The sequence below is a fragment of the Tribolium castaneum genome, chromosome 7, assembly GCF_031307605.1.
Source record: "Tribolium castaneum strain GA2 chromosome 7, icTriCast1.1, whole genome shotgun sequence".
Taxonomy (NCBI): domain Eukaryota; kingdom Metazoa; phylum Arthropoda; class Insecta; order Coleoptera; family Tenebrionidae; genus Tribolium; species Tribolium castaneum.
In genome coordinates, this window is record NC_087400.1 from 9236023 (window position 1) to 9261920 (window position 25898).

At 28.9% G+C, this 25898-nt stretch overlaps 1 protein-coding gene across 26 annotated transcripts in view; it reads left to right on the forward strand.

The window, feature by feature from the left end:
* Positions 1-25898, forward strand: part of LOC100306946 (cacophony A) — a 157966-nt gene that overhangs the window by 71409 nt on the left and 60659 nt on the right. For 15 of the 26 annotated variants that reach the window (XM_064357699.1, XM_064357687.1, XM_064357685.1 and 12 more), the window contains 12 exons: positions 2844-2950; positions 3006-3145; positions 8711-8811; positions 14015-14170; positions 14222-14445; positions 14498-14601; positions 17931-18046; positions 18107-18268; positions 18476-18508; positions 21621-21833; positions 24588-25015; positions 25068-25338. In XM_064357699.1, coding sequence (XP_064213769.1) covers positions 2844-2950; positions 3006-3145; positions 8711-8811; positions 14015-14170; positions 14222-14445; positions 14498-14601; positions 17931-18046; positions 18107-18268; positions 18476-18508; positions 21621-21833; positions 24588-25015; positions 25068-25338 — 2055 coding nt within the window. 26 annotated transcript variants of the gene reach the window in all.

Here is a 25898-nt window from a genome sequence, read left to right on the forward strand (position 1 = left end):
CTCATAATACACAAATTTTCAAAATTTATGTGCGCATATCTCAAAAACTAGACCTGAAGTTCCAGCAGGATCATCACACTTGTATAAGAATTTAAAAATACATATACAAAATCGTCTCACGAAGTGAATTAGAGTCTTCAAAATTTTTTTGGAGTTATTTATTATACAAGACAATAAAGAGATTGTTTATCTACGAATGAAAAATTTAAGTTCAGGAGCGACAAAATTTTCGGTAGAGAGACAATATTTATCGTCGTGTATATAGTGGCGTATCAACTTATTTTGGCTCTCAAAGCTCTAAGAAAGTTTCGCTCCGCTCGATGATTTTTTCTGTATGGGGTGAGTTTGTTAAAAGTATACTTTACTATCTCAAAAACTAAAAGTCGAACCGAATTCAGTGTTTGTTCATAAGTTTTTCTCTATGTATGTGATTTTTTTCAGACAATTTCTTCTTTTTTTTTAATTAAAATTTATTAATTAATAGTCAATTTTTATACGAGTTTTATAAGACGTTTTATTGTGGTACCAATGAATTTGGAGCACGACGAAAGAGTGCTCCAATGGAACGAGTGCCACAAACGGGTGTATTATACTATTTTTTCTACTTTCTATTTTTGTTGTTTGTTTTTGTTTAGTTTAACTTATCAAAATCTGTTCAAATTATTCAATTATTCGGGCTTTATCAATAAACGACTTGTCACTGTTGACAGATCATACACTAGATTAGAGTGATGACTGATGGCACCCAGCCATACTGCCAATACAACTTCTAAAAATTTGCTAAAAAGAGTTTCACAAAAAATTTCTTTGTGTAACTACTTTCTACTTACTTGTAAAGTAGAAAAAATATTAATATCTACAAATATAATAATATTAATTTTTCGAAATTGTATGATTTCTAGTGTTATTCTTAAACAACGATGCTTATTTTTTGGAGCTTGCACAATTTTATACGGATTTTGATTACATAACAACATTTACCTAAGCTTTCCTTGTTCCCAAATGACACAAGGTGTATCAATTTTTTGCAGATATGTTTAATAGTAATAAGTTAATTAATTAATTAATTAAATTATAAGTAATTGTTGAAACATATTTCAGGCATAGAGGAAAATAGGGTATCTAATATTTAATAGAATTTTGTGGTGTTATTAGTTTTAGAGATATTGTAAAAATTGATTCACCTTGCATATCTCACCAAAATTTTTTTCGGTTTTAGTTTTTGATATACCTTTTAGTTGCTGCTTTTGTTATTTATTAATCGGCATAATGGTGAGTATCATAATGACTGTAAAATTGTCTCTTAATAAAAGCCTATTGTTTATTAATTATACTATAGTATTATATTTCATACTATAGTTTAATATATACTATAGTATAGTATAATAGCTAGTATAATTTTTACATAATGGTTATCAAAAAACTGCTATAACTCAGTTTTTTCAAATAAAACGACCGTATTTTCTTAACGGCAATCGAAAGAACTTTGATATTTACGGTGACTTTTATCAATACGTTTTATATTTACCTCTTACTGTTTTTGAAAAAATCACAAAAAACGAATTTTACTCCGTAATTTTCATAGTTTATCAAGTAGACCTTGCAAAATGGTTAAGAATTGTCAAAATTTATTATTTTTTTATTTTTTATTTCGTTCATTATTGAACAAACAGTAAAACAAAAATATTTAATTATAGTTTATTATAACTTAGTGAATTATGTAAAGTAACTCAGTGAATCTTTTATTAAGTTTTGAACTTCTTAAATGAAAATAGTAAACAAATAGGATATTTTTTTAATTAATATCACAATTTTATCGTAATTTTCCAAAGTTTACTTGATTAAAAATGAAAATAATGAGCTAAAATTTTGTTTTTTGCGATTATTTAAAAAACTGTAAGAAATAGATATAGAAGATGTTAATAAAAGTTTGCATAAAAATTGATGTTTTTTGTTTGCCATTGAAAAAACAGGGTTATTCCATTTGAAAAAACAGTGTATAATCATTTTTTAATCATCATTTTCAAAAAGTGATAGTAGTCTTGCAATTTGACAGTTGACAATCAGACTTCAGATGACCTTTTGAACCTTTGGCTATCAAATGCAACAAGATTTATTCATTTATTTTAAAGGGTTCACGAGCTGTAATATTTTGAAACCTTTTACAAATGAAAATTTGTATTAAAAAATTAATATACATCAGAAATTATGACAGATAAGAACTAACAACTAGGGTACATTTTACTCAGTTTTAAGAGACAAATTAAAAAATGCAATAAAAAATTTAAAAAAATTAAGTTTCTCATAATTCCGCAAATTCTGGAAATAATTTTAGTTGAACTCAGAAGGGTCGATTTAGATTGTATACAAAACTGTAAGGCTCTAGCTATATTACAAGTTAAAGTTTCCAATGTAAGCCCTCCTAAAAGAATCATTCTGAACAGTTAGTTACCAGATCCGTAAAAATGTTTGTTGGCATAAATATCTTTTAGCTTCAATTTTTTAGTAAGTCTAAGGGTCCATTAGGTGAAAGACTTTTTTTTTGTAAATTTAAATCGTCTTTCAGCATTTTTTTATTTTTTCTCGTGGCCATAACTGGCAAGGAACTTTAAAATCCAAATTTTTCACACAATTACACAATTTTATCATTTCTTTAAAGAAAAAATCTTTTTCTAAAATTTTGCGCCTTTTAACATTTTTGCGCCCCAAGCCTGTGTAGTTTAAGAGAAAAATGTTATTGTTCTTTTAAGACATTTTTTTATTTTATCTACTCAAAAGCGTTGATAAAGCAATAGTTTAAGTTTAACATAAGCTATGTAAAAATTTTCCTTAACGACTGTTTACTCCGTTTGAGTATGCCGTGCTTTTGACAATCATAGCCAACTGTGTGGTGCTGGCACTGGAGGAACACCTGCCCAATCACGACAAGACTTTATTAGCACAAAAATTAGTAAGCTATTTTAGTTCTCTAGATGGTGGTGTAAAAAACTGTTTTGTATTTTCAGGAGGCAACCGAAGTTTACTTTCTAGGAATATTCTGTGTTGAAGCTTCATTAAAGATTCTAGCGTTAGGTTTCGTTCTTCATAGAGGCTCGTATCTCAGAAACATCTGGAACATTATGGATTTTTTTGTGGTGCTTACGGGGTAAGTGTCCAGATTTTGCATTTTTATGGCGCGATATAGAATGGCCGTCAAGAGAGCACGGTGTCATTCTTTGTAGAGCGAACGCTGACCAATTTTTTTTTCAAATTTTCTAAAATGTTCAATTGGTGCCAGCTTGGTCCGCTTTCGCTCCAATGTTGTAAAAGAGCCTAGGTAGAGGATAAAGTGTAATTTCAGGCAATTGATTGTTGTTAATGTGTTTTATGTACTGTATGTGTAATCTTGTCAGGTCTATGACAGTTTTTGCCGAAGCGAACGTTGACGTTGATCTGCGGATGTTGCGTTCTTTCCGCGTGTTGCGACCTCTCAAGTTGGTGTCCAGGATCCCAAGTAAGGGCCGAAACGTCATTAAACCACCACTCTAACTGTCTAGTTCGGGCCCGTTTTAGACCAGACTAGACTATTTAGACGGTTTTAGAACATATACCCTAGTTATTATAGATTAGTTCACCAATACACTACTTATACTACTGGTAACATTATTATTATTACGGTAGGATAGGAATTTTGGGTATTGTCGATGTCTTCGTCTTTCAGCCATTATTCTACTGATTGCGCCGCGGTGTGCATGTCTGTATAATGTAGGTAGACAGTGCTCGATGCATATACTTATTTCATTTTTATTTGTAGATACATACTTATAGTTAGTCGTACTATTGGATGCTTCATTTGGAAGAATATATCAATCTCGTCTAATGTATCTGACTTTTTACATTAACAAATATTTATTTTGACCTTCATCCCAAAACATCTTGCTTCTATTCAATTCTATTCAAATTTTCAAAAAACTGATAAAGATTCGTGAAGATATTTTACTTCAACAGGTAACAGTTTAAACAATAAATTGAATTGCGATTTGTAATGGAGAATATAAAGGAGAAAAATTAGCATAGTTAATGCATTCTACAGTCCGTTCAAAAAGTCCTTAGATAGACTCTTGCTGTGAAATTTTAAACGTATGTTGATTTCTTACGATTACTAAATACGAAAATACTGGCGTTGGAGAAAATCCCAAGAAGCGCGTTTGACACTTCAACAGAATAAAACGATAATCTAATAAAAATCTGTCAATCTAAATTTCACAGCAAGAGTTGATCTAAAGACTTTTTGAACGCACTGTATTTATTTCTGTGTTCACTTAGAAGTGGCAGATAGAGCATTACATTTTGGTCAGTTACAGACAAAGGGTATTTAGGTCTATTGTTTATCAGAAAATAAGGAAAAATTACAAACTCCAAAATGTACAGTTTTTATTGACATGAGGATATTTTTATCGTATTTCGGAAATTTGTATCACTTAAACCCTTTACAATACAAACTACCCTTCAAAAATTTAAATGGTACCACCTTTCTTGTGATACCTCTGATGAACTGCTAAACTGTATAAACTGCTGGAAAAATGTTGGGGATATTGGTAATTTAATATTCACTGCTTTACAAGTTAAATCGTTCTAATTAATTTAAACATCAACAAAAAAACAGTTGTTTGGGCTTAACAATTAGTTTATCACAAAAGCAACGAATGTCAAACTTGACACCAGAAACAAATTTTCAAAACTTTTAGTGAATATACAGGGTGTCTGTTTTTTTGAGCTCCACCATGGGAATCTCAGTTATTATGAGAGATTCTAAGTCGATTAAATCAGGGCAAAGTTGCGAGTTTTTATGCTGAACAATTATTTGAATAAAAAATTTATGAGTATTAAAATATTAAAATATGTGTATTAAAAAATCTAGATGTGATAGACAAATGTGATATACATTTTAGTTATCAGTGAGTAAGCAGAAAACAAAATCGGTGTAAATTATCTCGTGCTAATTTTTTTGTTTGTAAAGTTGTGTTATTTTAACACCAAACAAATTATATCAAATTTGGAGCATTGGAATTTAATAGAAACAAATCAGTAAATATGTCGATTTTCTCTGAAATTGTGTAATATCCTTAACTTTTTTAAATCAATTTAAATTTGAATGGATTAGTAAACCCAGTTCTAGCACAAGTTTGCTATAAATGCAAGATAGTTTTGAAAATTAAATTAGAGATCAGCAAACGTTTACTAGATTTTTTAATGTTTCCTGTATTTTCTAAGATTTCCACCCTGTATTTATTATGTTTTTTTTTTCAAAAAACGTTGTCATTTTTCTGATTGTATACTACTTAGGCTTTTTCTACCATTACTTATCGTGAATTTTCTATACAGACTGTTTTGTATAAACCCCACATTAGAAGTATTGAAAGTTCTTATAAAGATATTTATCTGAAAGTTGGTACCTAGTCATAATCTGTTAAGTTCTGCTCAACGAAAATATTTTCAAGATGGTCGCACTTTAGGTTATAACGGAAGTCGCTATCAAGTTTTTTATATTAAATCGAAAGCTATGTTTTTCACTGCGTTTTTAGATTAGCTGAGTTATTTTTAAGGAGTTTTTATCAATCTTACCTATACCTAAGTTTATCCGTTTTTGAGATATTTAGAATTTTTTGAAAATTTTTGGGTTAGCACCTGTCACTTAAAAAATCGGTAAGTTGCTTAGTTCTAGAGATTTCGAAATCATATTTGGAGAATTAGAAAGAAGGCCAATATTTGTTCTTCAGTGTGTTCAAAAGTTCAAAATTGAAAATGAAGTTAATAAATTCAAAAATTTTGCCATCACAACATTTTTGATTAATCAAACAACAGACTCTGTTCAAAATTCTGTTATCTATTCCCTAAAAACAAAATAAATTCATTGAATATTGGTATAAAAAACTTTAATTCCACTAAAAAACAAAGTAAAGTTCTTTAAAATAAGCTGAAAATATTTCCAAATTTTTGAAAATGGCTGAGTTATAGATTCTTGAACTCGAACGTGCGAATCCAAAAAAATTTAATTCATAAATATGGAAGTGCTGCCATATTGAGCAGGATCTAAAAGATTATGTTTGTACAAATTTTTAGATGACTATCTTCATTAGAACTCCCAATATTTCTAATGTGGGGTTTAGACGGAACAGCCTGTATACATTGTGAATTAAAACTACTAAACAGTTCATAAAACTCATTAACCAAATAATTAATAAACTAAAATGAAAAAAAAACGACGAAAAATAAAAATCTATTGATTTTATAGATGCCAAATTTTTTAAACAAATTACATTTATTTTTGCCACCCTGGGCTATAGCCCATTTAGCCCATATGTAAATATACCACTGAACAAAAGCAATGCAAATAGTTCTCGGAAATTAAAAAAACAACAAACTTTTAACAAGACAACCTCATATTTTGCAAATTTTGTGAATGACAATAAGAATGCAATGCCAAACGTTTCTGTACTTTTTTCCAAACTGTTATTGTAGTAGTTAAATTAATTTAGATACATTTTAGGTCAATTTAAATTGTCCTCATTTTTACTCATTCTTTTAAAGTTTGGATACAAAATTGATGAGTTATTTTGTATCTGGTTCTACTTTCCACAGCAAACTTTCGTACCTCAAATTTATCAAACGTCCAGCAATACATGCACTACACTTTTTCCAACTGTATTTTAGGACATATTTCAATTTCAATTGCATTTCAAAAAATAAGTATTTTCAGAAAGAGTCATTCATCCTGTCTGAAATATATTTGATACTGGAAAAGGTGTAGATACGAGTACTGACAATAATCTAATTTCGTAATATATTTTTTAGAAGAACATTCTAAGCACTCAATAAATTTTAGGGGCAATTTTACAAATAAATAAAAATAAAACAAACAATAAAATTTTAATACGACTGTATTTTTTTTACGAATGTTTACATTAAAACCAAAATAAATTTTTTGATTTGTTGTTTGATAACCTAACTATAAGTTATCTTCAACTTAACATTATTTTAAAAATTTGGAGAAAAATATTCTTATTACTGTTTATTGATTTTATAAATAACTGTACAAATGTGAGAAAGAAATGAAATGTATTATATTTTTTTTTAATGTAATAAATGCTTGGAATAGTTTTGGGTTTCCACCTTGGGCAAAATTTGATGCTCTGTATTTTTGTTTCTACATAAAACTAAAAACACTAAAAATAAAATTTGAATAATTCAAAAACAAGAAAGCAATCAAAAACAAATAATTGTGAATACTTTATCACTCAACAGTTAATTTTTTTCAAAAAGTACTATAGCAAAATATTCTTGGTTCCATATTTTCTGTTCACCCAGGTTATTAATGCATTTTGATTTATCTTGTCTTTAAACCATAATCCATATAATTTGATAATAAAAAAAATCTAGATTTTTTTTTATTATATTATTAGTATTATCATTTTACTTCAAAATTTGTCTTGATAAAAGTCGATGCGTTTTTGAGTTAGTGATGGTTTTATTCTTGAAATTTTTATCTTTAAGAGCTTTTGATTAAATTGGAAAAAACTAAAAAATACTTTTTAACTTTCATACCCTAGGAATTAGCCACCCTTACATTAATTTTTTTTGTTGGTAACATTTTAATCCTTCTTTTTAATATCTAAATCCTAGATTATAAACACTATTTTAAAACACGCTTCCCATAGCAACGTGTTTTAAATTAAAATGTTCCAACAAAAAATTTTTTAATAATACTTACGAGTGCGAAAACACAAGCTTAAAATTCTCGGGTGCATATTGTATAACGACAGCCCTCGGACTTTAAGCTTGTGTTTTTGCACTCGTATTATTATTTATTACTAAGTATCAATAGCATATCCTTGCTTTTTGAATCATAAACAAAAAAGTTGATAAAAAAATCGTTAAAAAAATTACTTTTGGTTAAATGTGGTTTTTCCATTTCTTTTAGTTGCAAAAATATTTCAATATGTTCAGTTATTATTGTTTCAACATTACTAGATTTATCACAATTATATTTATTTGAGGTACAATCAAAATTAAAAAATATACAATTCCATTGATTGGCAAATTCTGATTATGTAATAGAAATAGTAATAAAGCTAGTGGTTGAATTTGTTTGAGTCCTTTTTAAAAATAGCAGCTAAATTTGCAATTGCAGCTTTCAATAACGAAACAAATTTTGATCAGTGAGTGCAATCAATACGTTTCAATGAGGTTGGTTTGTTGCGCTAGATAATGTTGTTTCAGACTTGATGTCTCATTATTGTCCCTTCATATTCTGTTTACCGTAGTATTGATTAAGCCAATCATAAAAGTGAACATGATGTGAAATGTATATTCTTGCAGATGAGATCCAATATCTCGAAATTTCTACTATGAATGTACTAAATGTGTGTATATATCACGTTCCTATTTTTGAATGTGTTAGTTTCGAGCATTGTTTATCGTTTGTAGCCGGACTGGATTTTGATTACACAAATCAGTACATTTTGCCAAAACATCCATCAACTCAATACCGGCCAAAAAGTCGTGCTGGTGTGATGAATTTTTCCTAATTTTGCTGTGTGGTGTTTCTTTTGTTTTCAGGTCGCATCAATTAGTACGTTTACATTTAGTGTATTCGTATTTAAACACATAGTATCATAGTTTTTAGTTGTATTTTGAAGTAGATGAATGGCTAGAGGCTAGTGTTTTGCAGGTGTCTGACGTTGTTTCTTCAGGATTTCGTAGCAGTGGATCTGCGCACGTTGCGGGCTATTCGAGTGCTAAGACCTCTCAAGCTAGTCTCTGGCATCCCTAGTAAGTAGATGAAACGTAGATGTCTTCCAGCAGACTCTTCCGTCCGGCCGCTATACAAGAGCGGTCCCTAAACTGAACCCTGCGGGAACCGTTTCGCGACCCGTTACCCACTTTACCAACAACAACAAATTCACTCTAAAAACTCAAAAAAATACCGTCAAAATTGTACATCAGAAGTATTACAAGTTCTAATAATAATTTTGTATACTATATCTAGAGAAAATTTTTTCAACATGGTTATACCAGAAGTCGCTATCAATTTCCTTATTTTAAATGGAAAGATGTTTTCACTGTGTACTTAGAATACTCGAGTAATTTCAAGGCCATTTTCATTAGCTATTCCTTTTACTAAATTTAACCGTTTTTTAAATTTTGAACGTTTTTTGAAAATTTTTGGGTTTGCACCTTCCAATTTAAAAATTGGTAATTCTGATATTTTTAGAGTTTTCGAAATTGTATTTGAACAATCAAAAGCAAAAGCCTATATCTTTCCATCAGTGTGTTCAAAAATGGAAAAAAAATACGAACTCCAAAATCTTAAGATTAAGTTTGGACAACATGTACTACCTATCAATCATTTTTTGATTTTTGGAAAGCCCTAATTTTTATTTCATTAGATGGAAGAGAATTTAATTTTGCAATACCTACAGAGTGACCCAGGGGTGTGTAATGGGTCTATAACTTTTTTGCTATTTAAAATATTGCCATGCCTTTTTACTTTACGATAGATCGACTTAAAGTCTACATACTAAAAATATTTTTATTATACACTCGGTGTTGTATACTGGGTGGTGAACCAAAGTTGTATTTTTTTAAATGAAACTTTATATATATATTTGCATAATTAGATTCTACACAAAACAATTATATAACTTTGTGTGAATTATTATCTCTTTTCGTTTGGAAATTATTTAACTTTTCGTTATAAAAAACACCAATATTTGAAAAATCACTACGAAGTTGCCAATGAATATTTTCCGACAAATTTGCCACAGAAAAACACAGAATATTTTGCAGTTTTATCAAATAGTCGAATGTTGAGTGAAATAAAAATTGTAGTAGTTCATTTAAAAATTTTGAGTTCTAGGTGTTTGAAGTTTTGCGAACTTAATCTTAAAAATTTGGGGCTTGGTAGCTTTTTAAAAAAAAATTGGAAACATTGAGGAAAAGATCTGAACTTTTTCTTTCATATAAGCTGAAAGCTATAAAAAATTTGAAAGCCTCAAAGATAAGATCTAAATTTTCTCTGTATAATGAGCCAAAAATGATGTCACAATTTTCAAAAATGGCATAGTTATGCATTTTTGAGGTGTAAGATGCAAATCGAAAAATTTTCAAAAAATGCTAAATACAGTGGAAATTATATAAGTCGAAATCGAAGTGCTACAAAAAATAGAGATATAGACTAGGTAGTGCTTTTTTATGCTCCTATATTGTTTTATTTGACATTTATAAAATTAACAACTTAAAGAAAATCGAATATGTAAATAAACTTAAATTTGTAACTCCAAGTGTTTTACTAAGTAAACTGAAATTGTAACTTTTTTGTGATAAAAGGATGAAACCACTACAATCTTTCTTGTACAACAGAAAACAATATGTTGTTGTAAACTAAACTGAATTCTTTAAAAAAGAAATTAAATATGGGCTACCACAAAGATCAATCTTGGGTTCTAACTTTAATCAAGAAACAACACAGGACACAGGATATTATTGTCTTTGATTCTATACAGGGTGCTCAAAAACTGGCGCACCAACTCAGTGGTACGTTATTGAGAAGCAAGTGCAGATTACGGGAAAAATGTTGAAAAAATTCCTAAAGTCGTATTTTAAAAAATCTGGAGCTACAAACTTATTGTGTTAACTTCTTAAGTTTTCATTATTTTTTAATGTTTTTATGTTTCACACTAAGTAATCGTTCCCTAACAAAACGATAAAAAATTATTTTTAAATTTTCTGTCACACTTTAGCAGTTGTTTGAATTAATAAAAATTAAAATTTATCAAAAAAATTACAATTTGTAGATGTGTTAACACTGGGAATTATTTTTTAGGAAACCGTTTCAAAATTAATTTATTTTTATTGTTGATCAAATTCTATTGCGATCACGACTGTTAGACAACGTTGCCACATATCATTTATTTAAAATTTGTCATTTATCAATAACTTTAATACAAATAATTTTTTAAATTTTTTTACCTCTATATGTAAGCAGTTTTCTACCACACACCATTGAGTTGATGCGCTAGTTTTTGATACCCTGTTTAATGCGCTATCTTTATATCTATATTAAGAACTGCTCTTTTGAATCATTTAAACGCCGAATTAATAATAATAATTTATTTGTCGCAGTAAAATTAGTTACAACAAGAAAAGAAAAACGATAGCAAAATTAAAATTTTATACAAGTTGTTCCTAGCACAAATTGGACCAAAAGGCAGCAAAGCTGATCAAGGTTTTGGCCCAGACAATAAATGAGAAAAAATAAAAAATAAAAATAAACAATGTGATTGAAGAAAGATAAAAAAATATAATAAGAAAAATGTATAATTTTAATTTAACAATATTATAGAAGAAAAATAAGAAAGCAAGAAAAACAGAAAAATCAAATATTTACATTTTGTTGTTTCATTATAGTTATACCTAATATGAACGAATGTAATTTTTTTTATAAGTTTTGAACATAATCATACTATCTATTTATTTATTATGTTTCATAAAGTATTTTTTCTAGAAAATTTTGTAAAGTATTCTAAAAAGACTGAAATTTGTTAATATTCTGTATTACTAAGCTCTAAAAAATAAAAGTTTTCCTTTTTCAATTCTTTTTTGGAATGATATAATCAAGTTATTTGGCTCCAAATATTGTTTAAATTAAGGAGAACATAATCCTATGGTTCACGTTTACATTGTTCAAAATGATGTTACTCTTTTACGTTTACGCCCTTTTTCTTATATTTACTCGATAATAACGTATTTACACTTTTATTATTTTGTGGTCTTACATTTACAATTTAGCGCTTTAAGTATGTTTTTGTTTTTTATTACATTATTTTACAATTTCTGCTGGGTTTCTGTTTACGTGTTTTTACAAAAACGTCATATTTTACTTATTTTTAATTTTTTTTATAGAAAAATTGTTAAATTTGATCCCTGCTCGAATAATTTTTTTACTTAATTAATGTTTCTAATTGTAACTTCTTTAATTGGCGTAATTGTAAAGATTTTACGCTTTGAAAGCCGCCAAATTATGTCGAAATTTAATTTTTATTTATCATTTATTTCCTAAAAATTACCAAATTGCTGAACTTAAAGAACAAAAATCTAAAAAAAGCTTAAAAACTTAAAGAATAATAAAAAATATCAAAATTATGGTTAAATTTTCGCCGGTTTTATGCATTTTTGCACAAACATTACTAAGTTAAGTTCATTATTTTTAAAATTTTTCAATGTTTTATTACATTTTTCAGTCAGAAACTAACTTATTTTGTGAAATTCAATTAAAATCAAATTGTTAAGGAAAATATTTGTATCTCCTTTTTACAGCATTTCAGCTTGGAACATAATGCAAACATATGCAAAGTTTCGTTCAAAATTTAGGAAAACGTTGTTTTTCTTTAATCTAAATACTCGTTTATTTCACAAAATTCTTTAGAATAAACATCCAAAAAGCCCAAACTTAAAGATTGCAAAGACAAATTCGGTATCTGGTGGCCAATCTTCTACAGAGTGAGTTTAAAAAATTGCGTAAAGTTTATATTTTTGTGCTATTAGCTGTTTTGAAACTATAAAAACGCCAAATGTCGCATTTTCTCTTAAAATTAGCTGTTATAAATTATTTATGCACAAAAAAATTAGGTAATGTAAATTATACTTTCAATTTATACTTTTTCAATCTTAATTACAAAAAATAATTCGGTAAAATGCGACGTTGACGTTTTTATAGCTAGGAGCAATTTTTGAAAACAATCACTTTTTATAAAATAAAGCAAAATCAAAAAATCAATTTATTTATACTTCCTATTTTTTTATTTTTTTTAAAATAATTTTTTAAATTTTTGTATGTTTACCAGAAAGATAAAAGAGTATGCCTCCTAATATAAATACAGAAAATAAAAATGTCAGTCACCAATTAAATGAATTAAGAATGGTGTAATTACTAAAAACCAATGACCCCAAAAATGTTACCATGGAGTCAAAATGTGGCATTTACAAAAACAAAACTTGGCCTGTACAAAAATTTTTTGAAATATGGTTCTTTACAAAGATATTAATTTTATTTTACTTTACTTTAAACTCACTCTGAATACAGGGTGATTCAAAAGGTACCGTACAATGCTGATAAACGACATCAAACTGAATCAAAAGTTTCTATGACAAAAAATTGTTGAGCCTTTTTTCACGATATATAGCTCTTCAAAGTTAAATTTTTAAGTTAGTCTTTTTATGCTTCAGATCATATTTGTTTGATTTATTTAGTGGAAACGATAGCTTGCAACATTAAACAAATATCTGTTGAAAAAAATCAACAATTAATGTCTAATAATGTGCAAAACAATCAAAAAAAATTTAAACTCGACAATAAATTAAATTCGATATCATAGGAAAAAAAGCAACAATCGACACTTTCCATCACGTACAAAACAATAATAATATAAAAATAACAACAAATGAAAATTAATAAAAATAAAAAATGTAAAAAAATAAAAATAAATATTGATGACACAGACAAATTGAACAAACAATCGAAATTCGTTAGGAATTTATCTTGTAGAGTTTCCACGTTATTTCGAAAACTGATAGATTATTAACTCGAGTAATTAAAAAATGTAGTAAAAAAACATAGCTTTCCATTTAAAATAAGAAAGTTAATATCGACTTCTGGTTTAAACGGCATAGAACTCCCAATACTTCTAATAAATTTAGACGAAAAAACTGCTTTTTTTTCTCGAGGATTGAATGTTACGTTGGTCAAAAGTGGCTAACACCTTGTGTGGCGTCCAGCAAACTGTCGCATTTAGGTGATGCAACGTAGCTCTAAATTTAGTTTAGTGAAGCTTCTCAATCTGGTGCTTTTTCTCTATTCACTTCTCTTTTGTGTCGTTTATTTTGACACGACGTCCAGAAATCTACAGCAAACACTTTCAACACAATCAACTTTTGCACCCCCAAAGAGTTGATTTCTAACTGTGCTTGTGTCTAGGTCTGCAGGTCGTGTTGAAGTCCATCATCAAGGCAATGGCACCTTTGCTCCAAATCGGTTTGTTGGTCTTGTTTGCAATTGTCATCTTTGCTATCATCGGACTGGAGTTCTACTCGGGTGCTCTTCACAGAACGTGTTACAGTCTCTACGATATTGGTTTGTGACTGGTTTTTGCCCAAAATTCGGTACAAGAAAGCTTGTTTTTAGATGAAATAGCCAAAGAGGGGGATGCTGAAGTACCGTGTAACACTGATAACGAAACCCAGGCTAGAGCACAGGGTAGTAACTGGTGCCGGGATGGAAATTCGGTTTGTTTGGAACGCTGGCAAGGGCCCAATAATGGGATCACGTCTTTCGACAACATCGGCTTTGCCATGCTTACGGTTTTCCAGTGTATTACCATGGAGGGATGGACGGCGATTCTTTACTGGGTACTTGACCCAAAATTTAACCAAAACACAAAATAACTCTAACTATTTCTAGATGAACGACGCAGTTGGGAGTACATTTAATTGGATGTATTTTGTTCCACTTATAGTGTTGGGTTCGTTTTTCATGTTAAATCTGGTCCTTGGTGTCCTTAGCGGGTGAGTACTTTACTTTTGGGTTTGTTTTTTTTTTGTTAATTTATGTTTTGTCAGTGAATTTTCTAATGAAAGGTTGCGAGTTGAACGCAGGGCTAAATTTTATAGAATGAGGTCTAAAAACTTGTTTATTGAGAGTTTCGGGCGGTACCTCGAGTGGATTACCGAAGCAGGTGATAAAATAAAAGTACAAATAAAAGCCTTCTTTTGCTAAATATCTTGGATGTCTCATAAAAAAAAAGGAAAAAGTTGAAAAATTTCGAATTAATACAAAAAAATGATAATTTTTTGGTTTATTTTTGAAAATTTTTCAAAATAATTACAATTCTTGGTTAAAAACATTAATGCAGCGTTCAAATTAAAAATAGCTAACTTATAATATGTCAAAAACGTAGTAACAAAAGTAGGAAAAACTCCTTTTCAACCAAAATTTTGTTTTTTTCAGATTAAAAAAATGAGTGAAACACAAAATTAAAAGTTTTTTGACAAAATCTTAAAAAATAAATGAGTTTCAGGTTCAAAAACGAATAGAATTGATCGAAATAAGTGGAAATTAATAATAATTTCTTCTTAATTTATTGATTTTTTTTGTCTGTTTTATTCATTTTTTGGTATTTTTTGTACTTCATATAATTGTTAATAATACGAGAGTGAAAACACAAGCTTAAAGTTTAAGGGCTGTCGTTACTTAGACTCCCGAAAACTTTAGGTGTTTTTGCATAAGCGTTATTATTTTTTTTGTTGGAACATTTTGATTTAAAACACGTTGCTATGGGAAGCGTGTTTAAAATAGTAATAACACGTTGCTATGGGAAACGTGTTTTAAAATAGTGTTTATAATCTAGGATTTAGATATTAAAAAAATAGCTCAAAATGTTACCAACAAAAAAAATTTTTGGGGAAGTTGAGAATGCAAAATTATGGAAATGCTTTATCCTAATTTTTAACATTGGAAAGAAATGTTTGTACTTAGTAATAATTTACTGTTGTAATTTGTGACTGTTTTGCTGTTGTACAGAAATACTTCAAAAAAAAATGTATAGCAGTGATGGTAAAATTACCTTGCTAAATGTGCTTCGATCGTTCTTTATTAATCTTTATAGCTGCTGTTATTTCACTGTTCTATTTGTTTATGGAAGAATTAAAGAATTAAGTTTTTGGAAAGAAAAACTTGGTGACTTATTTTATTGGTCACCCGAAGAAAGCAATATGGGGTAAATTAAAAAAAAATAGTTTTGATACTAAAGAGTCAGTATTTTCCCGTAATTAGGTATCTTTTCTATCAGTTTTTATTGAAGTTTTGTGAGATAATTGCGCTTCCGGTTAAAAAAAGTGCCCAAAAAAGACCAAAATAAGATAATCTTAAATTTAAATTACATTACTTTTCACCTGACCTGACTTGACCTCATCTGACACTATATTGTTCTAATATATTCATCAAAATTAATTGGAATAATCTAATTTTCACCTACTATGGCCCGTTTTATAAAAATTACAAGTTGATTTTCACAAATGAGAAATTTATTATTTAAACTACATTACTGTAGAAAAAGTGACAAGTGAATGACTTGAAAAAAAAAATTATAAAATAAGCTCCTGACCTGACTTGACCAAAACTTATTGTTCTCATATGTTGCTAGAAGTTAAATGAAATAATCTAATATTCACGTACTTCTAGTGTAATTTTTCAAAAAAAATTGTTTTAACCTGACCTGACTTAATTTTGGATCTAAATTATTTGAAAAAATTTGTTTTGACCTTGAAAAATGTGCTGAAACTGTCGAAAAAAATTTTACTATTTTTTGGTAATTTCTTACCAAACTTTGCCAAAAATGTCTCGATCGTTCTTTAATCTTTATAGCTACTATTATTTCACTATTTATTCGGTTATGAAAGAATTAGAAAATAAACAAAAAAAATTGTTGAAAGTAAGATAATTTTAGATCTAAATTGTTTCAGAAAAAAACTTATCAAAAAAATATTTGATCTAAATTTATTGTTCTAATATATTTATCAAAGTTAATTGGAATAATCTAATTTTTACTTAGTTTTAGTGAAAAAAGATAACATTTTGACCGAATTCCAATATTTTTCTTGCAATTTTAATAAAAAATGTGCTCAACAATGACAAAATAATAATTTTAGCTTCAAATTATTTTTTTCGATTTTCTATCGTAAATCTTAAGAGAAAACTAAGGTTTTTAGATATCTAACTAAAATTTTAGTTAGCCTCTCTACTTATAAACGCTTAAAGGAAATTAACTTTTAAGAACTTATCATATCAAGAAATTTTCGACAAATGTGATGTGATGTGATGTGATTATTTTAGTAATCTAATTTTCACCTACTTTTAGCGAAATTTTTCTAAAAAAAACTTTGTTTTGACCTGACCTGACCTACTGACCAAAATATAATATGTTGTTAAAAGCTGATTAAAATAATCTAATTCTAGCAAAAGTTTTCCAAAAAGATCTTTGTTGTATTCTCATAAACGTGATTAAAAATACAGAAAATTGAGACTGTAATGTAATTCTAGATTAAACTGATATATTTTGACTTTGTTTTTTTAACATTTTAATCGAAACATTCGAAAAGGAGAAAAGTATGTTTTTTCGATTAAATTTCGTGATTTGTTCACAAAAAACTGAGAGTATAATTTCAAATACATGTAAACTTTTAAAAACATAAAAATAACATATTTTTAATCGAACAAACTTTACAGTTTTTTGGCTTATTTTTGCAGAAATCTTGTTCAAAAACTAGCTAAATCAAGTGAAACAACGCTTTGGTATGATCTTGCAAAAGCCAGCCAGTATTAGTGAAATTATGTGAAAAAGGATTGTTTTGACTTAAAAAAATGTGCTTAAACTGTCGAAAAAATGTTACCATTTTTTGGTAATATTTTGACAAAGTTTTGCCAAATACTTAGTTGGAAAATGTGCTAAAACTTTCGAAAATTAAATAAGGACTATGTAATGATAGACCTAACTTGGATCTTAATTCTAAAACTGCAAAAAAATTAGTTTAACACTTAGACCCTGAAATTTGACATGGATTTTTTGAATTTTTCCTTTATTTTTGAGATATCCGAAGTGGCTCGTTTAAAAAAATCACCCCGTATTATATTCCTACTAGCTGTAAAGTAGATATTTACCCGAAGCGCTATTTGAGAAATAATTGAAAGAAAAACCTGCTTTATTTTAACGTTAGTTCTATCCTTAACCAAAAATAGCATTTTAAGAAAGAAATTGAGAATAATAAGTTGCTACAAGTACTCGCTAGCTATGTAAAGTAGGCTAGAATTAATTAATAATGATTGCTTTTTCCTGTAGTGAATTTGCCAAAGAGCGAGAAAAAGTAGAAAATAGGCAAGAGTTTTTGAAATTGCGAAGACAGGCACAATTAGAAAGAGAGCTCAACGGCTATGTGCAGTGGATTTGTAAAGCAGGTTTGTGCTTTAACGCTTGTATTTTAACCCAAGTGTTCACTTCCAAATCCTATATTCTAGAGGAAGTCATTTTGGCTGAAGAACGCACGACTGAAGAAGAAAAGTTGCATATCATGGAGGCACGCAGGCGAGCCGCCAAAAAGAAGAAATTGAAGAAAATGGGTAAAAGTAAAAGCACAGACACGGAAGAGGAGGAGCAGGAGGAGGAAGTTGCAGATGATGGTAAGACATTGTGTTCTTTTAGTTTAGCCAGTTTTAAAAAATCTTCAAGTATAGAACAATCTGACTCGATAGGAACACAGAGTGCGTTAGAGTTTTTTTCTTATAGAAAGTTTTTATCTGCATGGTAACAAGAATTGAGACTTCACTTCACCCATATTCATCAAAATTTTCAATTTACTTGTACTGACATTCTGTTTTAATCCACAGTATTTCTTACAGAGTCTAAGAAAACGTTAAAAGGTATGCGAAACTGATGGAAAATATTGTGTAAAAACAAGTTATTAGTATTTTAGCTCAGATACAAATCTCTGTAGTGCTTATACTGCGGGTTCTTTTCTCATGATGGGTCAACATCTTTCAATGCAACAAAACTTATTGATTTCAAGAACCGCAAATGTTTACCCTTCATTTATTACCTTCTAGACCTGTGTCGCTCTTTTTTCCTTTCTAATCATTTGAATCATTCCATTTCATACAAATTGATATGAGATGCGGTCTAAGATATAATTACCATTATTCTGATGTGTAAGAATTAAGTAGAACAGTGTTAATTATGCTACTGTTAAACTTTTACTTTTTATATTAGGTACCGCTGTTGTTGCATGGGTGCATAACACAAATGCGTTTATTTAGTTATAGTTTTCCAACTTTTAGATAACTTTAGAACGTTATAACAGCTATTCTTTTTATCATTAATTTGTAGACTAACAAAAGAAATAACTTTACTACTACTTGTGATATAATAAAAATAGTAGAGGTACAGTCATGATCAAAAGGAATGGCGCTCTTAAATCTTTGATATGTTGCTAGTTTAAAAACTAGCTGAATCGTTGTAAAATAACCTAAGTTGAAGTTTTTAACTTAAAATGTTTTAGTCAGGTCTTTGTCTTCGCGATCGGCTGATCGAGGTGTCATTCTTTTTGATCGTGACTGTACAAGTGTGAAAATCCTTACATATTTATAAACTAAACTGTTTAATTAATGAATTAATAAGAAACCAAATTGATATTTAATAAATATAAATGCTATCTCCAAAAAGTAGTACATACAGTCTTCCATGAGATAACAATATAGAGGGTGTTTTTCAGAAATTGGGTAATTTACGTTCCACAATTTTTTTACAATAGTTTGAACAATGTTGGCTCGGTTGCCATAAAATTTCGCTGAGAAATAGATAATTGACTAATAAAAAGTGCTACAAAACGTTTTAGATCAATTTCAATTTTTTTATTTTTGGTATACCAGAAAAATTTAAATTGACCATATTTTGTCTAATGTCTCCAAAACAAATCTTACAAGAAAGTTAGGACAATTCTACGTCAAATAGACATACTTTTAACCTCAACTTTTGTTTAGCGTAATTTTTCTGTTTTTTTTTTTTCATTGGAAGATAATGATAAGTAAATAAAAGTATTGACCAAACTACACAACACTGTTTAGATTACTTGCACAATTTCAACTCAATTGCTGCAAAACTTTGCTCAGAAATAAATAATTAACTAGTTAAAAGCGCTACAATTTAAATTAATTTTAATTTTCTTAATTGTCGGTAGAATGGGTAGATTTAGAATCCTCAGACAATTTTACGTCGAACTTATTTGTTGTTATTGTAATTTTAATAATCTGTTTATTAAACAAAAGTGCTGCAAGTTGTCTTAGATCAATTTAAATTTTTGTAATTTTTATAATAATAAAAAAAATTAAATCGATCGTTTTTCGTCTAATAAGTAACGTTACTGTAATTAGTTTCTCTATATTCAACTCCTTTCATAATTAAGACACAATTTTTTTTTCTTAAATATGATTTTTGTGTTAAATACATTTTCTTAAATTGAAACCTCATTTTTCTCAGAAAATCAAAATAAAACTGTTTTTTAAATTCTTGTGTACGTTTAGTATGTGTTACAAAAAATATTGTACCTAACTTACTTGGAGAGCAATTTTCTTACAACAACATTTAGGGAAGATGTAGAATCCTCAGACATTTTTACGTCACATTTATTTGTGGTTATTGTAGTTTTGATAATTATTTTTTGGCAGATAAGAAAATAAAAATATTGATCAAGTTCTTCTATTTGGATTCTTTACACAATTTTGACAAGATTGCTAAAAAAATTTCTTCTGAAATAGATACAGTGCAACCTCCCTTAATAGACACTCCCAAATAACGGACACCTCTTCACAACGGACATTTTTGTAGGAATGTAATAAAACCTATATTTAAATAGTAGACATCTCTGCACAACGAGCAATTAAAGATTTCCCATTGGTGTCCGTTGTTGAGAGGTTTTACTGTAATTCAGAAATAAATAATTAACTACTCAAAAGTGCTGTAAGTTGTTTTCTATTTTCTATTGCTATTTTTTGAATTTTTGGAATAATAGAAAATTGAATTCGACCGCATTTCGTCTAATAACTAACGTTAGTGCGATTAGTATTCAGCTAGTTTTATTAATTTTTTTTTTTGATAGGATTTTTGTATTAAATACATTTTTTTTAAATGGAAACCTCTTTTTTCTCAGATAATATAAATGAAGTGATTACAAATGATTGAATTTTTTTAAATTTTTTGAGTGCGTTTTGTGTGTGTTACATTTAAGAAAGATTTATAATTTTCAGACAATTTTATGTCAAATTCATTTGTAGTTTTTGAATTTTGAAAATTATTTTATTGACAGATGATTAAATAAAAATTTTGACCAAGTTGTCTTATTCGGTTTATTTGCACAATTTCGACAAGATTGGTAAAAAAATTCTTCCGAAATAGATACAGTGAAACCTCCCTTAATAGAGACTCCCGAATAACGGACACCTCTTCACAACGGACACTTGTGTAGGAATGCAACAAAACCTATTATTAAAATAGTGGATATCTCTGCACAACGAATAATTAAATATTTCACATCGGTGTCCGTTGTTGAGAGGTTTTACTGTAACTAACTACCCAAAAGTGCTGCAAGTTGTTTTAGATTAATATTGTACCTAACATTAATAATAAAGCAATTTATTTATTTGACGCTTTGCGTAGACTTGGTTTATTCTTTGATAAAATAATACATTTTGAAAAAGTAAAAGTTTAACCGTTCTGAAAAAACCAATCTGTTTAAAAAATCCAAACTAAAAAGCTTCACAGGTCAGCTTTGGCTGAGGCGCCACCGCATTACCGTTTCTTAGATTGTAAAATATTTACCCCAACTAGAACATAGGGTTTGAGTATAGATTGAAACAATTAGAATTAGAACAACTAGTTTTGATTCGTATTGCAGTAGTTAGACCCGAATTTGGATTAATTTTTTTTTAATCTCTATCAAAATTAAACTTTGTCGCATGTTGAAGTTAGTATTGTTAACAGGATTTGGTCGGACGTCGTACTTGAAGTCTCGAGCGAAAGGACAAGGAGGCTGTGCCCGATTTTGGCGAGCTGAAAAGCGTTTTCGCTTTGCTATTCGCCATATGGTCAAGTCCCAGTGGTTCTATTGGTCCGTTATTGTGTTAGTTTTTTTTAACACGTTTTGTGTTGCCGTCGAATACCACGGACAACCCGATTGGTTAAGCAAATTTTTGTGTAAGTATTTTTACACCACTAACTACAATATAAAAATGAGAAAAAAATAAAATCAAGGTTATTTCATTTTAAATGCTAAGTATATACTTCCTAAGAGTAAACGCTAGGTAAATAGTAAACTCAAAGTAAACTCTAATAAGTGAAAATACTAATCGCAATGTAAAAATTATAAACGCTATATACTATATACTATATACTATATACTATATACTATATACTATATACTATATACTATATACTATATACTATATACTATATACTATATACTATATACTATATACTATATACTATATACTATATACTATATACTATATACTATATACTATATACTATATACTATATACTATATATACTAGACTAACCAAAACTAACCAAAAAACCTATATTTTTTATTACTCCTGAAATCTTAATCGACCATTACAATTTGTTCAAGTTCAGTTTGTTCGATCGTTTGATTTTTAAGGCTTTATCTTAAAATTTGGGAAAAAAGAATGTTTTTTGCAAAAAATCTGTATAATTTATAACTATACAGCGTGTTAGGGAATAGTTTAGCAAAAACTTAAAGGCAGGTAGAGAATGGCAAGATAATTCCATTAAGTAAAATTTATGTAAATCAAAATGTATAATTTAACAAAAAAATAGTTCTGAAATTGAAGTCTCAAATTTTGAGAACCGCTGAACTAGAACTGTAAAAACTAGCGTAAATTTTAATATTATTGACACAACGGAAGAAGTAAAGTCAGTTTTTGGTCCACTACGTTATTCTTCTATTTCAATTTGTGTTTTGTTATTAAATTTTAAGAAAACATTTTTTTTTTTGCAAGGACCGGGTTTCGAACCTCTCGAAATACGAGGTTGGTTAATTTAAAGCAAAGTTGCCTATTTTTATGTTGAACAATTATCTGCAAGAAAATTTGATGTGTCACTTATAGTTTTTGAATTATTAAAAAAATGTAATTTTTGTTTTTATTTTTTTAAGCAAAAATCAAAGAATTAGAAGTTTTTAGCTAGGAGATTTTTTTAGAAGGAATCTAAATCTGCTATCCCATTTTCCAAGGCGTTCTTGATGTCAGAGTTACAACACTCAACTTTGGTTTTTCTTATGGAAGCCATATTTGTTTTTTTATGTTTTGGAAAAGTGTTTTTATTTCTGATTACAACGATATATCACATGATAATATGATTTAATTTTACATCCTGATCAAAGCCCTCTTCGCAATATGCATTTCTGCGAAGAGAGCTTTGGAAAAACGTCAACAAGTTTGTTTCTAAACAAACTAGATTTTGGATGTTTATTTGAATTTAGATCTGGAAGGTTTACATTTCCGCCAAGCTTATTTAATTAAAAACTAAACTACATGATATGCTGGAAGTTTATTCTACACAAAAAAAACTAGACAAAGTTATAAAAATACTGTTTGTATATTTAATAGAACTGTCAAAATTTTAGTTTGTTAGTCAACATTTTTGACGTTTGATAGGATATGATTAATATGATATGACATGATATGATATACAAAAAGACTTCAAAAATACAAGTATTAAATATGCCGTCTATAAGAAAAACCAAAGTTGAGTGTTGTAACTTTGACACCAAGAACACTTAAAAAAAAACAATGACAGATTTAGATATTTTATAAAAAATTGCCTTAAGAATGGCCTACTTAAAAACGTATACAGGGTGTATCAGAAATACGTGTGTTAATTTAATATTGGTTAACAAATAAAACAATTTTTTATTTGTAGTTTTTCGATAAAAGTTTTGCAAATTTACTTAAAATGTGGAACAGTTAACATATTGAAACATGTACCCGCCTATGAGTTCAAAAATAAATGAGCCGTATTACTTCCGTTGTGATAGAAACAGACAATTTAAACGATTTAAAACAACAATGGAAACTGTTGCTATAAATACAAACTAATTATAAAACACTAACTAGCTTGTTTGCAACAAAAGAAAAAAAGTGAATATAATAAATAAGAATTTTGCAAAACGTTATACACCGTATTAGGAAATAGCAAAAATTTATAGGCAGATTGAGAATACCAAGACAAATCGATTAAGCAAAATTTATGTAAATCAAAAATGCATAGTTTTTCCCAAAATTGTTCTCTGAATTAAAGTCCCAAATTTTTAGAACTGCTGAACTAGAACTATAAATATTAGCGTAAATTTTAATATTATTGATTAAACAGCAATGGTAAATTCACTTCTTGGTCCACTACGTTATTCTTCTATTTCAATTTGTGTTTTGTTATTAAATTTTACAAAAAATTTTTTTTTTGCCAGAACCGGAATTCGAACCTCCCACACAGTTGATCAAGTTAGCCACAATTTTGAAAAATTCTTAAAACGCCCATGCGCCACTATCTCCATTTTGTTTAATGAAAAAAATAACTGCTAATAAACTACACAGTGGCTCTCAACAGCTGGGTTAATAAAAATTTCTGAAGAAAGTACGCATTTTTCAGAAAAATGATATAATAGTTTTTATTGCTAACACCCTGTGTAGAAAAGGGGTATTTGATGAGTTTTATTACGTGGTAAAATTAACACACCCTGTATTTAGTGTAGCATTTGGGAGTTAAATCTCCTGAAAAGCATAACGTCTTCTAAATGGTATTATTATTTCCTAGCAATTTATTTTTAAAAATAAAAAAATACCTGGCGTTTACTTATGAGATGAGTATAATTTACCTTGCAGTTTATAAGTAGTATAAAAAAATGGTGTGAAAAAATTGTGAATGTTTCAGATTATGCCGAATATGTATTTTTGGGCCTTTTCATGTCCGAGATGTTCTTGAAGATGTACGCCTTGGGCCCCCGCATTTATTTCGAATCAGCCTTCAACCGTTTCGACTGCGTTGTGATAACGGGTTCAATCTTCGAAGTGATTTGGTCCGAAGTCAAGGGCGGTTCTTTCGGTCTGTCCGTCTTGAGGGCCCTCAGACTCCTGCGTATATTCAAAGTGACCAAATACTGGTCCTCGCTGAGAAACCTTGTAATATCGCTGCTCAATTCCATGCGGTCTATCATTTCCCTATTGTTTCTCCTCTTCTTGTTCATCCTGATTTTCGCGCTGCTCGGCATGCAGCTGTTTGGCGGTCAGTTTAACTTCGAAAATGAAACGCCGCCGACGAATTTTAACACGTTTCCGATTGCACTTTTAACAGTATTTCAAGTAATGTTTACGCTATTGAAATTTTCTGGGGGTTTAATTGCCAGAGTTTTAGATTTTAACTGGTGAAGACTGGAATGAGGTGATGTATTATGGAATAGAAGCTCTGGGAGGTCACGACAATGGAGGGATGATCTATTCGTTATATTTCATTATACTCATGCTCTTTGGTAACTACACTTTGCTCAATGTGTTCTTGGCCATCGCCGTAGATAATTTAGCCAACGCCCAAGAACTGACGGCCGCTGAAGAAGAACAAGCGGAGGAAAATAAAGAAAAACAAGCCTTAGAGTTGGAAAAGGAAATGGAAGCTTTGCAAATGGAAGGTTAGTCGAAATAATTTAAGGTTTTAGTGGGTTTCTAAGCCGTCAGATGGCGCGCTGAATTTATTTTTTATCATCTTTTTTAATCCATTCAATTTTTCGAAAACAAAAAATTTTGATTGTAGAATTGTTACTAAATTTGCGCCAATACAACACTTTTACTTTTTGAGTTATTTTTGAAAAAAAAATTAATAATAAATATTTTAAAAAACCAAGTTAGGGCAACGAATCTTTATTTCTTGCTGATTACAAATGTATTTTTGTTTTTTAAATTCTGTAATGGAAAAGTTATCAAAACGTGAATTTTGTGAAATCTTTTTTGTAATTTGCCGCCATTTTGATGGTTTAATAGGCATCTTAAAGCACGCAACGGCATCAAGTGCGATGTCATAATAGGCATAATTTGACGGAACATTTTACGAAAATTTTTAGATTGGTAAGAACCAAATTCGGGACCGTATTTTTGGCAATTTCTCAAATTTCAGGGGGCGTTTATTCAAGATTACCTTTATTATAGTAAAATTCTTTTAATTTTGGTCGAATGTTGTATAAGTGTATCAAAT